The sequence below is a fragment of the Ranitomeya variabilis genome, chromosome 1 (assembly GCF_051348905.1).
Source record: "Ranitomeya variabilis isolate aRanVar5 chromosome 1, aRanVar5.hap1, whole genome shotgun sequence".
In the NCBI taxonomy this organism is placed as follows: domain Eukaryota; kingdom Metazoa; phylum Chordata; class Amphibia; order Anura; family Dendrobatidae; genus Ranitomeya; species Ranitomeya variabilis.
Genome location: NC_135232.1, coordinates 312,428,171 through 312,448,984, shown reverse-complemented (window position 1 = coordinate 312,448,984; position 20,814 = coordinate 312,428,171). Strand labels below are relative to the sequence as shown.

At 45.4% G+C, this 20,814-nt stretch overlaps 1 protein-coding gene and 1 long non-coding RNA gene across 2 annotated transcripts in view; one reads left to right on the top strand and one right to left on the bottom strand.

Annotated features, from left to right (window-relative positions):
* The first annotated feature begins 58 nt into the window (after positions 1–58).
* Positions 59–20,814, top strand: part of ZMAT5 (zinc finger matrin-type 5) — an 84,260-nt gene continuing 63,504 nt past the window's right edge. The window contains exon 1 of the mRNA XM_077297001.1: positions 59–317. Within this exon, the coding sequence (XP_077153116.1) occupies positions 191–317 (127 nt within the window). The 5' untranslated portion in view covers positions 59–190. The remainder of the gene's footprint in view (positions 318–20,814) is intronic.
* On the bottom strand, positions 19,463–20,676 carry LOC143793956 (uncharacterized). The gene is made up of 3 exons (XR_013220352.1): positions 20,554–20,676; positions 20,237–20,399; positions 19,463–19,477 (listed from the first exon to the last, which is right to left on the bottom strand). It is a non-coding gene; the product is annotated as an uncharacterized LOC143793956 (long non-coding RNA).

The following is a 20,814-nucleotide window of genomic DNA, read 5'->3' as shown; positions in this document are numbered from 1 at the left end:
CGCCTCTCCTTGACGTAATAAAAAGGCGACAACATCCGGTCACATGACCAGACTCTGCGCATGCGTTAACTCGTCCAGTGCAGTAGCGAAGTACTTTGCTGTAAACAATACGAGGTTGGAGAGCAGCCGTGACGCGGAGCAGTGCCGGGGCTGAGGGGGCAGCGGCTGTACGCTGCCCGGGGTCCTCTCCATGGGCCGCCGCTACTTCTGTGACTACTGCGACCGCTCCTTCCAGGACAATCTTCACAACCGCAAGAAGCACCTGAATGGCGTGCAGCACCAGAGGTGCAAGAAGGCCTGGTACGACGTGTTCCGAGGTGAGGGCGCCATTACTATGTGCCGGCAGTTAGCAGGAGAGCCCAGACAGTATATGCTGCCGCCATCCAGAGGGCAGGGCGCCCAGGCTGCCGGCCTATGGAGGCCAGGTGACTGTTATAATGGCTCTCCTCTTCTGTCCATAGGATGCCCCATGGGGAAAGCACAGAGGATAGAGGTTGTACTCAGTGCTCACCATTTCTGTATTTGGGGTGCAGCGGTAGCCCCCACATTCTGGTGTGCTTGTTATTAGTGGCAGATCGTACACGCGGGCCTGGACGCTCTAAAGCAGCACTCCGGGCTTATGGTGACCAGTTAAGGAGTCGAGCTGCAGGTATTGGCAGCGACCACCTGCCACTCTGCTGCTAGACGCCATGCACTGTTAATATCCCGTTGGCGCCAGAGCTAGTGCAGATGATGGGTGGGGATATTGGGCCCCATCCCTCTGATATTCTTTCTTAAGGAGGGCGCATGAATATGGTAACTGGATATCATCTAGTTCATGACTGTATTAAAAAAAGAAAAAACCCATCCAATTTTCATCCAGAAAAAAAACAGACAATTTTTCATCTGTCCAAGAAGGCTAAAGTTGATTGGTGCAATAATCTCTTCAAATTTTATTTCATAATAAAATCCACAACCTGGTGATACAAACAAAACACGGACACATTTCTGGCACTGTCCTGTGCAGATTTTGTCATTCACTTCTTTTTAAAGCTTTTTCTTCTGTGTTGTCATGCTGTTGTGTGACCATAGCCTGTGGCTGACCATGTACATTAGATGGTTGTCGGACACTCGTTTGACTGACGGCCATCTCAGCCCACACGTCCTACACAGGAGCCCTTATTCACCCCAGCACTAATGTGTTCTATATGAGAAAGCCACCAACTGAAATGTCAGCCGGTTGCTTCTCTCGGGGAGAACGATGCTATCCAATGTGTATATGGGCCCCTAAAGGGGTTGTTTGGAGTCCAAACACTAGGATCCTCATTGATTAACAGAACGGGGACGTTTTCTTCCTACTAGAATGGAGCAGCAGTGTGCATGCTGTGCCAGCAGCTCTATAGAGAATGAATAACTGGGATAAAAGTGCCCACTTAGGAATACAAAATTCCAGATTGGGAAATGTTATGTCAGTGGTACAGTATTGCCTATATCAGTACACTTGCTGCAACGCAGAGCTTTATTATTTGTGATATGTTGAGCAGTCTCACCTATTATGAGTTATACCTATGGGATAAAGTTCCCCCAAATTATATTACGTCTCCCCTTCTTTAAAAGTGAGAGGTGACCATATTGGTGTCACAGAACACGGAGGTGATGACCTTATTGCCTGTAATACATAAGATATTGCAGAACCAGGACTAAGGTGTGAGAAATCTATCCACAATCGAGTGATATTTATAGGGGTTCACCAGCTAAAAAAAAGCTCTGCATACATGTGTAAAATTGAAATATACACAACTTCATAATAAACTTTCAGTGAAAGATCCACCAATGTCCCACTTTCAGTGCTGGTGCTGGAAATACCACTTGCTCATTGTTTTCTGCAGAAGAGAGCTTCTTGTGTTGGCCTCTGCCAGCCGCCGGCCTCTGCCAGCCGACTGCTCTGTCATGACCGATGCATAGACGATATAAGGACCTTCGCTAAATAACCAGTCAGCCAGGCCCCTTTATACATGCCTCACTGATTATGTGCCAGTGTGGGGTGGGAGACTTTGCTGTCTTGCACCTAACATGGCAGTAAAGCTGTGGGAACTGGTTCTGGGAGGACATGAGCAAGTTGCTTAGTATAAGGTTTTGACCAAATCTAAAGGTCTTTTGCTATTGCTAGAAAACCTCTTTAAGGTTGGTTTCACACTTGCGTTTTGATCTGCAGCGTTTGTACAGAAAAAAACACATGCGGTTTTTTTCCCTATGTTTAACATTAAAAACGCATGAGTTTTTTTGTATGCGTTTGGCCGCGTATCACGACGCATGCGTTTTTTTGCTGCATGCGTTCTGTCGCAGAATTGCAACATGTAGTAATTTCTAGAGGCGTTTTTTTTGCCGCAAAAAAATGTATTGTTGTCTATGTAAACGCATGCGTTTTTAAGCACATGCGTTTGCTTGCATTAAAAACGCATGCGTTTTTATAGAAAAAAACAATAATGCACCCTGATAAGCCACCCCCCACCATCAAGGTGATAAAGGGATCCTAACCCTAAACCTAACCCTAGGGATCCAAACCCTACCCCTAACCCTAACAATATGACAGTGAATACTCTACGAGTTAATATTTTTAGTACTCTATAGCAATACCGTATATCTTGGGGTGTCCACATTGAACAAAGCTTTTTATTAGAAGAATGTCCTGGTCACCAGGTCAACATAATAGCCAATCCCTATGGATCCCTAGGGTTAGGGGTAGGGTTAGGGTTAGGTTTTTGATCCCTAGGGTTAGGGTTAGGGTTTGGATCCCTAGGGTTAGGGGTAGGGTTAGGGTTAGGGTTTGGATCCCTTTATCACCTTGATGGTGGGGGGGTGGCTTGGCTTATCAGTGACCTGGTGACAGGACATTCTTCTAATAAAAAGCTACCCCTAACCCTAGGGATCCAAACCCTAACCCTAGGGATCCAAACCCTAACCCTAGCTATTTCTATTTATAGTGAGTTTTCTAGTTGATTTTGATGATTGGCAGCTGTCACACACTTCTCAGCATGCGTTTCAAAATCGCAAACGCAGGAAAAAACACATGTAAACGCGGCAAAACGCCGCGTTTTTTTTTTCTGCAAGCAAAAGCGCATGCGTCTAAAAAACGCAGTGTTTGCACGCGTTTACATGCGTTTTTTCACCACCTGCGTTTTTTTTTTTTTTTTAAACGCTGCAGATCAAAACGTAAGTGTGAAACCAGCCTAGCAACTTAACGACGCAGCCAATTTTTTGTTTTTGCACTCTTCTTCCTCCGCTGCTCATGTGATCCATAACTTTTTTTTTTGTCAACATAGCTGTATGAGAGCTTGTTTTTTGTTTTTGATTGACACCATTCATATTACCATATAATCTACTAGAATATAAGAAATGAATTCAAAGTGCTGTGAAATGGTAATTGAAAAAAAACACAGTTCCACCATAGTTGGAATTCATTTGCAATTCATTGCATAAAAATGAACTGGCAGCATGGTTTTCCATGGCAATACCAAACATACAGTTTGTTTTTTTTTTGTGTTGAAAGGGATTGTTTCATCTTTGTAAATAGGTAAAATTTAGTGATGAGCGAATATACTCGTTACTCGAGATTTCTCGAGCAAGCTTGGAGATTTAGTTTTCATTGCCGCAGCTGAATGATTTACATCTGTTAGCCAGCATAAGTACATGTGGGGGTTGACTGGTTGCTAAGGAATCCTCACATGTACTTATGCTGGCTAACGGATGTAAATCATTCAGCTGCAGCAATGAAAACTAAATCTCCGAGCAATAAAAAATACTCTGAGGCCCCCCGAGTGTGCTTGGGAAATCTCGAGTAACGAGTATATGCGCTCATCACTAGTAAAATTGCAAAGTGATTGTAAAAAAAAAAAACCAAAACCTACAATTTTGCTATTTACTTCTAATTAAAAAAACTGTCCCTTTTAGCTTTTGGTAGTATAAGGATTTAACCGGACCTCATGCAGCACAAATAGAGAAAAATATCCTGAAAACACAGGCGGTTGCTATCCGCTAACGCATGTTTTCCCAAAACAACAATGCAAAATGTACCTGATGCTGCTCATTACATGTGGTTTACCTTCGTGTGACCAAGTTGCCTCTGATCACTCTTTCCTTTCTGGGTTGTCTTGTATCCCATTTGTTTACTTTTTATACTGTATTATATTCTACTTTTTAACTTCTTGTTTGATTTAATATAGTATTCTTGAAAATAAGAGGGAATTTATTTTAAAGGAACAACTGTCATCAGGTTTTTGCTACCTTATCTGAGAGCAGCATGATCGATGGACAGAGACCCTGATTTTAGCAATATGTCATTTACTTTACTGGTTGCTGCAGTTTTGATAAAATTGCTGTTTTATCTACTGCAGATCTACCAAGACGCTAAATGATGAGCTCTGTTTAACTCTGCCCACACCATTGATTGACAGCTTTTTGTGAACTGTGTGCATAGGCAGGAAGGTGCCAATCAGTGGTGTACTATATGGGCAGTATTTAGATTGAGTAAAAGGATTTCTACATTGCTATGATGAGTCCAGAAGATGTGTGCAGTGTAATGAGGCGTACTTACCTCTGCTTTATCTGTACACAGTGCTCACTGCCAGGTGATCTAGAAGTCTTTTTACTGTGTAATATTGAAACAGTTTTGACATATACATGTTTGAAACTGGAAACCTCAGTTGCATACTGGTAGTTTAGTGGACTCAGACTTAGTGACAGGTTCCCTTTTAACCTTTTATCTTTCTGGAAGTGAATGTCAGGCAGTGGTTGACATGTGGGGAGGGAAATTAGCATCCTGCTAAATGTCCTAAACTGCTGCTGCAGAACAGACTTGGGCAAGACATGAGAAGTGCCTATGTTGTGCTGTATCTACAGTCATGGCCGCAAATGTTAGCACCCTTGAAATTGTTCCAGAGAATGAAGTACGGTATGTATCCCCGAAAATTTATTTTAATTACTAATGATTTTTTTTCATTTCTGTGTATTGGAATAACACAAAAAAAAAAACAAAGAACAAAAGGCAAATTGGACATAATTTAACACACAACCCCTGAAATGGGCCGGACAAAATTGTTAGCACCTTTCCAAAGTTGTGGGTAAACAACTTTGTTTCAAGCATGTGATTCTCAATCAAACTCACCTGTGGCAAATTACAGTTGTGGACAATATGAAAATCATACCTGAAACCAAATAATGGCAGAAAACCCAGGAGGACCCACTGCTGACACAGAGATATAAAAAAGCTAGACTGCAGTTTGCCAAATTGTACGCGAGTAAGCCAAAATCCTGGGAAAGAGTCTTGTGGACAGATGAAACCAAGATAGAGCTTTTTGGTTAAGCACATCATTTAATTGTTTATCGAAAACAGAATGAGGCCTAGAAAGAAAAGAACATAGTACCTACAATCAAATATAGTGGAGGTTCAAAGATGTTTTGGGGTTGTTTTGCTACCTCTGGCACTGGGTGCCATGACTGTTCAAGGCATCATGAAATTTGAAGATTACCAACAGATTTTGGGTCGCAGTGTAGTGACAAGTGTCAAAAAACTGGGTTTGTATCCTAGGTTATGGGTCTTCCAGTAAGACAATGACCCCAAACATACTTCAAGAAGCAGCCAGAAATGTATGGAAACAAAGCACTGGAGAGTTCTGAAGTGGCCAGTAATGAGTCCGGATCCATATTCCATTGAACACGTGTGGAGAGATCCTAAAATTGCAAAAAAAAAGCAGTCAAATATTCCAATTGCGAGCTGTAAGAAGTTTGTTGATGGTTATAGGAAGTGATTGATTGCAGTTATTTAATCCAAAGGGTGTGCAACCAAATGCTTATGTTGAGGGGGCCAACAATTTTGTCCAGACTGATTTTGTGTTGTTCCAATACACACAAAGGAGATAAAGATGTGTATAACAAAACATGTGTAATTACAATAATTTTTTGGAAAAAATACTTCATTTTCTGAAACCATTTCAAAGGTGCCAACACTTTCGGCCATGACTGTATGTATGATCATTACACTCTAGCTCTGATATTTAAACAAGCATTCTTTGCTGACATGTCAATGAAGGATATCCACTTGTGTGAACGGGGACCTTGGTCAACTTGGAGCAGTCTCATGCCTTAACAGTTGCAGGAAATAGTAAGTGATCCCTTTAGAATTAGATACATTTGTGCATTGATTACTAATGTTGATGAGCTGTTCTGTCACAACTAGGAATACATTATCTACTAAACTAATAAGACACAGACAGTTGTCCCATTAATGGACAACATTGAAGAAACATCCACAGTGTAGGGAAGAAAGTCAACTTCTGTGTTACTGACTTCTCCAAAAGCTAAATGTCAAAATTTGTTTCTATTAGGGCTCATGCAGACGAGTGTATTTTGCTGTCGGAATGCAATCACACAAAACATTGGATCGCACCCAGATTATGGGGGCCGTGCACATGTCAGATTTCTTCCTCAGACCGTGTCTGTCCGAGGTAAAAATTGCTGCATGACTGGGTTTCATCCTATATTCGGATTGCACTCCGCATGCAAATCAATGAGTGTGTGGAAAACATCGGGCTGCACTCTGATGACATATGACTGCACTCTGATTTCAACTGTCTGGCAGAATGGAGAAGATGGAGAATTTTTTTTTTTTTTTCTTCATCTTTTCCTCATCTGAGATAATCGAATCACAGTTTGATCAGAGTGTCATTTGCGATTCACTTGGATGATAGAATCTATGGTTGTCTGCACCTGCCCTAAAGGAGAAGAAATTGGAAGTGTCTGGTGATTTAAATTAAGGCACACAAAGCCTCGTTACTGACGAATCTGGCAAAATAAAGAAAAATTGGTAAGTGTGAACCCTTCCTCAAGACAAATGGCTTTTAGGAAATAAGTTATAGCGATAGAAAAAGCTACAGAATAATTCTTAAATCTTCACTCCAGTTTTTTTTTTTTTTTTCTTTTCCTTACCCCTTCACGACCTTGGCGTATCCATAACTCCTTAACGACATTGGACGTATGGATGCGTCCAGGCGATTTTGCGCACACGGGCGGTGCTCGCGACCGCCGCCTGGTATTTAGTGATTCTGACAGCCAGGGCTGTGGAGTCGGAGTCGTGGAGTTGGAGTTAGTTTTGGTTGGAGTCGGTAGAAATGTACCGACTCCGACTCCAGCTTTAAAAAAAAATGTATTAATATTTCATAATTGAACTTTCATATGAATTTTATAAATGTTACTCAAATATATATGTTCTATCAAACTATGAACAACAGTGATAAGCAGTTCTGCTGGAGATATACATTTCTTACTTCTTGTGTGTCACTGTTCTCCACTGCCCTTATCTAATCTTATACTTGGTTAACCGCATGTTGCCCCAACCCCCCTACTTACAATGTATGAAACTGAATGTGAAAATGTGTTGCAAATTCTTAGTAGTAAAGCTCCTCCTCTAGACTAGATGTTTACTAGGTGTGCGTCTTCCAAGCATCTCACACCTGCTACTCAGAAGAGGAAGACTGTAAGGCCATGTTCACACTTTGCGGCATCCCTCTGCGGGTTCTCCCGCAGCGGAATTGATAAATCTGCAGGGCAAATCCGCTGCGGTTATCCCTGCAGATTTATCGCGGTTTGTTCCGCGGTTTCCGCTGCGGGATTACTCCTATACTATTGATGCTGCATATGCAGCAATATGCAGCATCAATAGTAATGTTAAAAATAATAAAAATTGGTTATACTCACCCTCCGTTGTCCGGATCTCCTCGGCGCTGCACGCGGCGCTCCGGTTCCAAAGATGCTGTGCCGAGAAGGACCTTCGTGACGTCACGGTCATGTGACCCGGGCGTCATCACGGTCATGTGACCGCGACGTCACCGCAGGTCCTGTTCGCACAGCAACTCTGACCGGCCGTCTGCGTGCAGCGCTGAGAGGTGAGTATAACGTGATTTTTTTTATTTTTATTCTTTTTTTTACCCCAAATATGGTTCCCAGGGCCTGGAGGAGAGTCTCCTCTCCTCCACCCCGGGTACCACCCGCACATTAACCGCTTACTTCCCGCAACGTGGGCACAGCCCCATGCGGGAAGTAAGCGGTTCAATGCATTCCTATGGGTGCAGAATTGCAGCGATTCTGCACAAAAGTGACATGCTGTGGGTTTTAAACCGCTGCGTTTCTGCGTGTTTTTTCCCGCAGCATGTGCACAGCGGTTTCCATAGGGTTTACATGTAAATGGAAACTGCTGCGGACCCGCAGCATCAAAATCGCCGCGGTAAAAACCGCAAAGTGTGAACATGGCCTAAGAAGTATTATCCTTTCAACAAACTTTGCATCAGTTAACTGTGAGTACATGAGGAATAACAGTATTACTGACCACTATATCAGTTGTGCAACCTGGCAATAAATTTGTACAATTGTTTTTAGGAAAAACAATTGTCATTTGGATTGTGAATGCAGAATTAAAAACCTGAGAATGTCAAAGAAGCGTCACATTAAATCAGCTGTATTTGAACATTTCACCATCACTCAAGATAGAAATCATTATGTCTGTCAGTGTATGACAAATGATCCAGACGAAAACAAATGCTGTGAAGCCAAGATCAGTGCATATTCAGGCAAAGATAAAAATGCTCCTACCAGAGCTTCTAATCTAAAGAGACATTTACAGCGCTTTCATCCAGAAGTACTGAAAGCAGTGGATGAGAGAGACTGCATCCAAACCAATGAACCAGTGCCCAGCTCTTCCAGCCAAACAAAGGAGCAGAGAACTTTGCAGCCATCAGTTGCAAGATATTTTATCAGTGACAAAGTTACTGTGACACTGACAGTAGATACATTTATAAAACAGATCATAGAACTTGTTGTAAAGGATAGTGTACCTATTTCATTATTTTCACGACCAGCTTTTATGTGTCTGAATGGGGAAATGGCCCGCAAGCTTGGTGTTTCTCTGGAGAGAGAGAGTATTAGAAAATTAGTAATCGAATAAGCTTTTAAACAAAAGGAAGAACTTAAAAAAACTCTCAAGGGACGCTTTCTGTTTCTTAAAATGGATGCCTGCACACGTCAGAGTGAACTATTTTGCCATCAATGTCCGATTTGTTTGTGACAAAAATGAAATAGTTACCAAGACATTGGCAGTAAAAGATACCAAAGCTCATCACACCAGTGAGTTTCTCCAGGTCTTGGTGGAAAAGGTTCTGCAAGAAAATGAACTTAAAAAAGAGTTCTTTCTGTCGTAACTGACAATGCTTCAAATATGATAAGTAGTATTAAGCTAATGAATGAGAGTAATGATGGTGACCAGCAGCTAGAAGAACATTCTGGGTCCACAGACACAGAAATGTTTGAAATAGTCTTAGTTACTCACCGGTTAACGGTGTTTTTCGGAGTCCATGACAGCACTACGGAGAGAGGGGATCCGCCCTTCAGGAACAGGAAACCTACAGATACATAAGGGCGGCACCTCTCCCACGCATCAGTTGGTTTACAGAGCACAAGAGGACCACCAAGGTTAATAGCATACATAATAAACAATGATACAATATCTAACTATTCACTACCCGTGAATTATATAAATAAAACAAGAGGTGTACACCCAGAACTTAAGAAGACGGGAGGGTATGTACAGGTGCTGTCATGGACTCCGAAAAACACCGTTAACCGGTGAGTAACTAAGACTTTATCGGTCGTCCATGACAGCACTACGGAGAGAATTACAGAGAGTAACTAACTAGGGAGGGACTACAGCTTGCAGCACCCTTACACCAAAAGAGAGGTCAGAAGAGGCACCCAAGTTCAATCTATAATGGTTATAGAATGTGTGTGGGGAAGACCAAGTAGCAGCCTTACAAATTTGGTCGATCGACACCTCCAATCTTTCCGCCCACGAAGCCGCCATAGCTCTAGTGGAATGCGCTTTCAGACCTTCAGGCGCCGGCTTGCCCTTTGAGATGTATGCCAGCGAGATGGATCAGGGAGGCTATCTAGCTAAAGTAGATTTTGATGCCCTGTGACTAGTGTTGAGCATTCCGATACCGCAAGTATCGGGTATCGGCCGATACTTGCGGGTATCGGAATTCCGATACCGAGATCCGATACTTTTGTGGTATCGGGTATCGGTATCGAAACAACATTAATGTGTAAAAGAGAGAATTAAAATAAAAAATATTGCTATACTCACCTCTCCGACGCAGCCTGCACCTTACCGAGGGAACCGGCAGCGTTCTTTGCTTAAAATGCATGCTTTTCCTTCCTTCCGTGACGTCACGGCTTCTGATTGGTCGCGTGCCGCCCATGTGGCCGCGACGCAACCAATCACAGCAAGCCGTGACGTAATTTTAGGTCCTTCAGTATTTTAAAATTACGTTCCGGCGTTGTGATTGAGACAAGAAAAAAAGAGAAGTGTACGCTAAAGAAGGGGGAGACCACCAAAATAAGTAAACCAATAAACTTTATTATAAAGTGCACACAGACCTACAGCATATAAAAACATTTAAAAACAAAATTATACAATATACTCTGTAAGATGTAAAAAACCCCCCCATCCCCCCTAATCATACTGTTAAGTAATGAATATTAAAGTACAGATAGAAATAAACTCCAGCAAACAGATGGTATGCCCGAACCACAAATGCAGCTGAAATGAAAGACACCTGTATAATGAAGGGTGTAAAACTGACTGCAGAAACAGATAGCTGCCAATAGATATAACTATGGAACACCTCCACACATCATCTAAGCGTACTGACAAATATTTAGTACATAGCTGTTGAACATGATCAATGCGCAACCCGATAGAGGGTAACCGACCGCGACGCAATCACAAGCCGTGACGTCACGGGAGGCTGGACACGCGCGCATTTTAAAATGCGCGCGTCTCCTGCCTCCCGTGACGTCACGGCTTGTGATTGGTCGCGTCGCCCATGTGACCGCGACGCGACCAATCACAACGCCGGAACGTAATTTTAAAATCCTGAAGGACCTAAAATTACGTCACGGCTTGCTGTGATTGGTCGCGTCGCGGCCACATGGGCGGCGCGCGACCAATCACAAGCCGGGACTTCACGTAAGGAAGTTAAAGCGCGAATTTTAAGCAAACAACGCTGCCGGTTCCCTCGGTAAGGTGCAGGCTGCGTCGGAGAGGTGAGTATAGCAATATTTTTTATTTTAATTCTTTATTTTACCCATTAATATGGTTCCCAGGGCCTGAAGGAGAGTTTCCTCTCCTTCAGACCCTGGGAACCATCAGGAATACCGTCCGATACATGAGTCCCATTGACTTGTATTGGTATCGGATTAGATCCGATACTTTGCCGGTATCGGCCGATACTTTCCGATACCGATACTTTCAAGTATCGGACGGTATCGCTCAACACTACCTGTGACCCTTCCTACTACCCTGATAGGTCACGAATAGGGCGTTATCTATCTTCCAGGGATCAGTTACTGCCAGATATTCCAGGATACATCTTTTCACATCTAAAGTGTGTAGCTTCCTTTCCTTATCGTTAGTAGGATTGGGGAGGAAAGATGGAAGAACTATTTCCTGTGTTCTGTGGAACCTGGACACTACTTTAGGAAGATATGCTGGATCAGGGGAGAGAATCACTCTATCATCCCTAAGCTGCATGTAAGGGGGAACCCTGGATAATGCTTGGATGTCGCCTATCCTACGCGCCGATGTTAGGGCCACCAGGAAGGCTACTTTAAGGGATACATTTTTAATAGAGGCTGATGCAATTGGCTCAAATGGGGCCTCTGTCATGGCCGAGAGGACTAGGTTCAGGTCCCATGGCATGACCCTATTCTTCACCATTGGCCTAGACCGTTTTGTCGCTCTGATGAATCTGCTGACCCAGTGATTCTCAGCAATGTTGCAGCCAAAGAGGGCCCCTAAGGCTGATTCCTGCACTTTAAGTGTATTTGGGGATAACCCCATATCCAACCCCTTCTGTAAGAATTCAAAAATCTGGTCTATTGGTATTGACTGACCAGCTATTACCCCCGAGTTTTGAAGGAACTTCTTCCAGATCCTAACATAAATCTTTGTGGTAATTATTTTTCTGCTCTTCAGCAGAGTGTTAATGAGGCCCGGAGAGAACCCCCTATCCTTTAACAGCGCCCGCTCAAAATCCACGCCGTCAGATGAAGGCCAACCGCCCGAGGATGGTAGACTGGGCCCTGGGATAGGAGATCCGGGATGTCTGGCAAGACCCATGGGTCGGATATCGACATAGCCCTCAGGCATGGAAACCACGTCCTTCTGGGCCAGAAGGGGGCAATTATTATTACTGTGGCTTTGTCGTTCCTGATTTTCCTCACCACCAGAGGAAGTAGAGACAGGGGAGGAAAGGCGTAGGCTAGCCTGAAGTTCCAGTCTATGAGGAGGGCGTCTACTGACAGAGGATTTTCTCTGGGGTTGAGAGAGCAGAATTGTGCCACTTTCCTGTTTTCTTTTGTGGCAAACAGGTCTACCTCTGGTTGACCCCATCTTTCCACGATGAGGTTGAAGATGGAGTCGTTCAGGGACCACTCTCCCTGCCTCAATGTGTTGCGGCTTAAGAAATCCGCCGTAGTGTTTTCTGCCCCTCTTATGTGAAGAGCCGTCAATGAGAGAAGATGTTGCTCTGCTAGATGGAATAGACGATCTGCTACGCACATTAGGGATTTGGAACGAGTTCCGCCTTGGTGATTTATGTACGCCACGGCGACCCGATTGTCCGAGAATACCCGCACGTGGTGGCCCTGTAGAGAGACAAGGAGCGATTTAACTGCCTGTTCCACAGCCGTTAACTCCTTTAGGTTGGAAGACATTTCTATCTGATCCCGATCCCAAAGCCCCTGGACCAACGTATCTCCCATGTGAGCCCCCCACCCAGAAGGGCTAGCGTCCGAGGTGACTATACGAGTTACATTATAATCCCAGGGGACCCCTGTGGACAGGTTCTCTTGGTCTAGCCACCATCCGAGGGACATAATAGCGTCTTGGGATAGGGTCATCAGGCTCTCCAGACATCCCCCCAACCTTTTTTGTTGTAACAGCACCTCGCCCTGAAGTATCCTCGTATGATACTGGGCCCATCGGACCGCTGGAATACAGGACGAAGAGAGCCCAACAGAGACATGGCTCTTCTAAGGGACATGGTGGGGTTTTTAGAGGCATTCAGCACCTGAAGGTGCAGGCGATCAATTTTCTCAGGAGGCAAACGGCATTCCTGAACCTGGGAATCCAGGGTCAGGCCTAAAAATCGCTGCACCGTCATGGGCTGTAAGCGTGATTTTTTAACATTTAGCATCCACCCCAGACGCTCCAGAGCAGACATCACTTTATGTAACTGTTCCAGACAGTGATCCGCCGTTTTACCTACGATAAGGAGATCGTCCAGGTAGGGGATTATTAGAATATTGGACTCATGCAGGTGTGCCATAACTTCCGCCATAACTTTGGTAAACACTCGAGGGGCGACCGATATACCAAAGGGGAGGGCCCTATACTGGAAGTGTCTGATTACCCCATCCAACCTTACCGCCACCCTCAGGTATCGTTGGTGACCTGCATAAATAGGGATATGGTAATAGGCGTCCTTCAAATCCAATACTACCATAAAGCAGTTTTTAAACAGTAGCTTTATTGCGGTGTTAATAGTTTCCATCTTAAATGATTGGACGGTCAGGAAATTATTAAGAGCCCTAAGGTTAATAATTGTTCTGAAGGAGCCATCAGGTTTACTTATTAGGAATAGAGGAGAGTAGAATCCTCTACCCTGTTCTCCTTCCGGAACCTCTGACAGGACATTCTTATTGAGCAGGTCGTGAACTTCTGCTTCCAGGGCCGCCTGTTCTGCTGGAGAGGACCTGAGTGGGGTAACTCTGAAGAAGTTCTGAGGGATGGAAGAGAACTCTAGCCGCAGACCCGTAGCTATTAACCCCAAAATCCAATCACTACTGGAGATTTTGGACCAGGCCGGGTAGAAGGCAGATAGTCTACCTCCCACCGGGGCGACTAGTCATTGGGGTGGTTTTTTGACCTCACGAGATGGCTCCTGACGTCCTCCACCTCCAAACATAAATCCAGTACCTTTCTTCTTTTTCTCATCCCATCTGCTCTGGTCTCTGGCTGGTCTCCTCCGAAAGAATCTCTTCCCTGCGAAGGGACGCCTGTAAGAGGTAGTTGGTAGATTGGGAAACTTTTTCTTCTCGTCTCCAGCTTTCTCCAGCAGTTCGTCTAGGACTGGACCAAACAGGTATTCCCCTTCGCATGGGATAGAGCACAGACGGGATCTGGATTGAAGGTCACCCGGCCAACATTTCAGCCATAGGGCCCTGCGTGCTGCGTTTGATAGTCCGGCCGCCCTAGCCGCCATTCTTGCCGAATCCGCAGATGCGTCCGCGAGAAAGGCAGCGGCATTCTGAATTGTTGGCAGGAATTTCAACATAGAATCTCTGGAAACACCGCCTTCCAACTTAGACCCTAGCTGATCCAGCCAGACCATCATCGATCTGGCTGCACATGTCGCGGCTACAGCAGGTCTCAGGGCACCCGCCGACATCTCCCATGTCCCTTTAAGGAATGAGTCAGCCTTCCTAGGCTACGTTCACATTTGCGGTGTGCGCCGCAGCGTCGGCGCCGCAACGCACAACGCAAACAAACGCATGCAAAACGCTGCGTTTTTTTGAAACGCAGTTGCGTTTTCAACAAAAAACGCAGCGTTTTGCGCCGCATGCGTTTTTTTGTGCAGTGAGTCATTCTTCATCCCACCCACAAAAAAAAGTGTCTACACAATAGATAAGGACCACCAATGGCTAGAAGAGGGTTGGTGTTTATGTAATTGTGTATATATACCCTGGCAGACATGAATTCCTCCCATTTTGCTGGTATTCATGATGGAGCGTCCCATGGACAGTATCTACATGGATATGGAGATGGAATTTGCTTTGGCTCATGCCTATGCTGTCGCCTGTTTTCATCAGGGAAAGGGAAAAACGGAGATGGAGTCGTCGCCGCTTTTGGATACACCCTATCTTGGAAGTCCGGGAGAGCCATGGAGCCTACCATAGCTTGTTTGGCGAACTGAATGACAACCTGGAGAAATATTTCGAATACACCAGGATGTCTCAGGAGAGCTTCCGGTATCTTCTGCGTCGGGTGGAAGGAGCCATTAGCAGGCAGGACACGCAGCTCCGGAGAGCTATTTCCGCAGAGGAGCGGCTGCTGGTGACTCTACGGTACGTAGCTGTTTGAATGACTGAGATATGTTCTTCCCTTTTTTTTTTTTTTTTGGGGGGGTGGTATGGTCAATGTACTTTTCTAAATTACAATGTACTTTAATGTAATTTCTTTATCTTCTTGGCAGTTTCCTGGCTACCGGAGAGACCTTGAGATCCCTTCAATTTCAGTTCCGGATTGGAGTCTCCACTCTCTCCGGAATTATTGCTGAGACATGCCGCGCTTTGTGGGATAATCTCCGGGAGGAATTTTTACCCGTCCCTACAAGCGAAATCTGGGAGTACAACACACAGAAATTTGACCAAGTGTGTTCGTTTCCAAACTGTATTGGCGCGGTGGATGGCAAGCACATTCGGATTACCAAGCCAGGGAAAAGTGGATCCCTTTTCTACAACTATAAAAAATACTTTTCCACTGTGCTGATGGCAATTGCCGGTGCGGACTGCCGTTTTCTCGCAGTGGACATTGGTGCGTTTGGCCGTGCAAATGACTCGCGCACATTTAAAGAGTCGGATATGGGCCAAAAATTATATGGGAACAATTTTAATTTCCCACAGCCACGACCTCTTCCCCACACCGAAGGCCCTGCGATGCCATTTGTGGTGGTTGGGGATGAGGCATTCCAAATGTCTGCCAACCTATTGAAACCCTACTCCAGTCGGGGCTTGGACCACACCAAAAGGGTTTTCAATTACAGACTGTCCAGGGCCAGAAGGACTGTGGAGTGCGCCTTTGGCATCCTTGTCTCCAAATGGCGGATATTAGGATCCGCCATTAATCTGAAAACTGAGACAGTGGATGAGGTGGTGAAGGCGTGTGTGGTTCTCCACAATTATATTCTGGCCAAAGAGAGACTGAACGTGGATCTCGATGAAACCATAGCCAACCCATTGCCCGATTTCCATGATCATCCGCTGAGGACAAGTGTGGAAATTGCGCAGATGAGGGATCGTTTTGCGGCCTATTTTGTGTCAGATGTTGGCCGTGTGTCATGGCAAGATACAATGGTGTAGTAAACTGTTGGACTGTATTCTGGTGTGACTATGCTAAAAATAGTTCACCAATGTAATGTGCCTTATCTAAAAAACTTGGAACCCTTTGTTTTTAAAATGTTGTGTTTTAATAAAAAAAATTTCTTCAGTTTTCTACCCTGCTTCAATGACAAAATTTATACCATACCATATAACATATTTATTTGTTTGTCAGATCGCCGTGTATCGTTGTGTTTGACAGCAAAAACAACGATACCAGCGATGTTTTACAATGGTAATCAGGGTATATATCGGCTTACTAAGCGTAGGGCGGCGCTTAGTAACCTGTTATTTACCCTGTTTACCAGTGTGAAAGTAAAAAAAAAAACCAGGACATATACTCATCTTCGCGTCCCCCGGCGTCCACTTCCTGCACTGACTGAGCGCCGGCCGGAAAGTGAATGCACAGCACAGCGGTGATGTGACCGCTCTGCTGTTAGGGCCGTCACTCAGTCAGGGCAGGGAAGCGGACGCCGGGGTACGCAATTGTGAGTGTATGTACTGTTGTTTTATTTACATTTAACACTGGTAACCAGGGTAATCATCGGAAGCGCGGCGGCCTGCGCTTAGCAACCTGATGTTTACCCTGGTTACCCGGGGACCTCGGCATCGTTGGTCGCTGGAGAGCTGTCACACAGACAGCTCTCCAGCGACCAAATAGCGATGCTGCAGTGATCTGCATCATTGTATGTTTCGCTGCAGCATTAAGTGTGAAGGTACCTTTACGGTATGTGTCCACGTTCAGGATTGCATCAGGACTTTGTCACGATTTTTCATCAGTATTTGTAAGCCAAAACCAGGAGTGGAACAATTAGAGGCAAAGTATAATAGAAACATCTGCTCCACTTCTGTATTTATCACCCACTCCTGGTTTTGGGTTACAAATACTTATGTAAAATCATGACCAAATCCTGATGCAATCCTGAGCGTGGACACATACCCTTAAGGCCCCGTCTCACATAGCGAGATCGCTAGCAAGATCGCTGCTGAGTCACTAGTTTTGTGACGCAACAGCGACCTCAGTAGCGATCTCGCTATGTGTGACACGTACCAGCGACCCGGCCCCTGCTGCGAGATCGCTGGTCGTGTCGGAATGGCCTGGGCCGTTTTTTGATCGTTGAGGTCCCGCTGACATCGCTGAATTGGTGTGTGTGACACCGATCCAGCGATGTCTTCACTGGTAACCAGGGTAAACATCGGGTTACTAAGCACAGGGCCGCGCTTAGTAACCCGATGTTTACTCTGGTTACCAGCGTAAATGTAAAAAAAAAAAAAACAGTACATACTCACCATCTGATGTCCGTCAGGTCCCTTGCCGTCTGCTTCCTGCTCTGAGTGCCGCCGTACAGTGAGAGCACAGCACAGCAGTGACGTCACCGCTGCGCTCTGCTCTCACTGTACGGCCGGATCTCAGTCAGAGCAGGAAGCAGACGGCAAGGGTCCTGACGGACATCAGATGGTGAGTATGTACTGTTTGTTTTTTTTAACATTTACGCTGGTAACCAGGGTAAACATCGGGTTACTAAGCGCGGCCCTGCGCTTAGTAACCCGATGTTTACCCTGGTTACCTGGGTGCTGCAGGGGGACTTCGGCATCGTTGAAGACAGTTTCAACGATGCCGAAGTCGTTCCCCTGATCGTTGGTCGCTGGAGAGAGCTGTCTGTGTGACAGCTCTCCAGCGACCAAATAGCGATGCTGCAGTGATCTGCATCATTGTATGTTTCGCTGCAGCATTGTTAAGTGTGAAGGTACCTTTACGGTATGTGTCCACGTTCAGGATTGCATCAGGATTTTGTCACGATTTTTCATCAGTATTTGTAAGCCAAAACCAGGAGTGGAACAATTAGAGGCAAAGTAGAATAGAAACATCTGCTCCACTTCTGTATTTATCACCCACTCCTGGTTTTGGGTTACAAATACTTATGTAAAATCATGACCAAATACTGATGCAATCCTGAGCGTGGACACATACCCTTAGTGATTGAAAACACCTCATACACTTTATTGTTTGTGAACACCTCATACAGCAATGAGAGACACACCAAAAAAGGCAAAATAAAAATGGTAAAAATAGTGTCTGACATTGCATATGAGGTGTTTGAAGCACAAAATATGTGTAGACGGCGCACGGTGTGACTTGCTGAGAAGTATACTGGAAAATAAGAGCAAATATTGTTGTTTGAAAACAAAATTTTTTTATTGGGGGGAAACAGAAAAACAAAAGGGGAAATAAACTTAGGGGGTATCAACCTGTGCCACCATGGGGGAATGGTATGTTTCTTTTTGGGAATGGGGAGCGGAAAATGAGGATGATGACGAGGAGGATGTTGACCTATAGTCCAGGAGGCTGGATGGCAGGTCTAAACCCTCCGCAGGGTATAATGGGGAGGAAACCGCCACCTCGGTAGGGGAGGGAGGAGGCAACACGAGCCTTTGTGAGGTTCTTGGTTGGCTCTGGCTGCTCCTGCTGCGGCTAGAGCCCCGACGTGTACTTGTTGGTTGTATTGGAGCAGCCAGAGCCTCAGTGCATGTCCTCTTTCTTTTGTGCTTTCTTTTTTTGCCTCCTGCGGCAGCTCCCCCAGAATGATGGCTGCGGGAGGATGAGGGCCTGGCAGGAGCAGGAGTCAGCGGCACACTGCTATGGTGCCTGTGGTGGCGTCGCTCGGCACTTGGACCAGGGTGGGGTGGCTGGAGTGGCTCTGCAGCAGGAGTCGGAGTCATGCTAGCCAGCGACGGCACTACGGGCAGTGTCGCTGACTGCATGACCCGAGCCTGCTGCAGAGCCCTCACGTAGGCATTGTTGCAGGATTGCATCACCGAAATCTGGAGTTCCGGCGTAAGGTGTTCCACCATGCCCTTACCAATAGTACTTAAAAAATGTTTGGCCGGATTTGAGAGCTCGGCTTCCATATTTTCAAGGCGCCGTTCGATACTGGACAGACGAGTGTCCATTTTATCGCTCAACGCCTTGAAACAGTTCTGGAAAACCGTGCTCAAATGCAAAAATTCGGGCATGGCTGGCCTGTCCGAGGCCCGCTGGCGCTGTCGGGAATTCCCAAACGAAGGTGCGCCAGAGGCCTCGTGCAGGGGAACACCTGATGGACCGGCTGCCAGTTCTCCAGATGGTGGTGCAAGCCTGCTGTCGCTGTGGGAGGGCTGTGACGGGTCAGATGGCGATTCATGAAGGGCCGCTCCTGCGGGGCGAGCTCGCTCGAGGGTGCTGCTGTGTGTCCTGTGAAAAGATAAGGAAAGAATTAACCTTCAATTAATTACCTATCACATACGCCAACTCCTGTAATAAAATTAACATTACATGACACATCAATACATTACAGTCCCCTGTCTCTCAGTCTGTGTGGCCTATAATAAATTGCTGATTGTTATCGCCAGCTGACCATTAGGGCTGACGATAACAATCATGGACATACCTACGGCAGAAAATGACTGGTCATTCCCGCTGACAAAGCCAATGCATACCTCTGTCATCGTTTTCAAAAAATTTTTGACAAAAAATCTTTCTTGATGCTGCCTATGCCGCCAAAATAGTATAAAATTTAAAGTCAAGAAAAACTTTGCTGATCTGATCGCAGGAACGGCCATGACGTTAGGATCATGTGATCCAGACGTCATTATTCCTGCGATCAGAACTACCCTGACTCAGAACGTAACCTGTCATGGACTACAATGACTCACGCCTAACCAAAAAAATTACTAATGGGCTATATACCATTACACTAGGGTAAAAGGATGGCCAATATGCTACGCTGACTACATGGATGGCCAATACACTATGTTCCTTTGGAAATATACTATGTGGATACGTGGCTAGAACGTGTACTATGTGGCTGCGATATAGTGGCCTGGCAATATACTATGTGGATGCACAATGTGTACGTGGCTGGGCAATGTACTATGTGGCTGTGCAATATGCTATGTGTCTGGGCAATGTACAATGTGGCTGTGCAATATGGTATGTTGAGAAAATACTTACTGTCGGTGGCTAAGGACCGGTCTTAAGAACTGTAGTGCCCTGTTATATTTATAGGGCACCGACTTGGACGCAGCAGCACCACTCCGAGCTTGCTCCTCCGCAGCACGGATCCCCTTATTGAAACGGTCCTTCATGGATCGCCATCTGGTCCTCAACTTTTTCACTGTGAATGTAAAGACAAAAAAATAGTTAGATATTTAGCATTTTAAAAGGATAAAACAACCGTGTGCGATGCAAAGTTTAGGCGTTGATCGCATCACACACGGTTGTGTTTATCCTGGCAAGATGGGTCATAGCAGCGTCTCTGCAATACTCACTAAAGTTGCCTTTGGCCTTCGCTGAGGCACTGTCAAAGCCATCCCACAGCGACTTTGCCACCTCTGCCCACAAACGCCTCGACACCACCTGGTCCATGTGCCGAGGGTCACGGCTGTCCCACAACGGGCCTCGCTCCTGGATGCTGGAGATCAGGAGGTCAACATCAATTCCGGTATCTCCTTGGTCCCGTTGTGAAACCTAGAAAAATTAGAAAACAAATAGGTTACAAATATGCAAATATTAACAACCACCAGCACCTG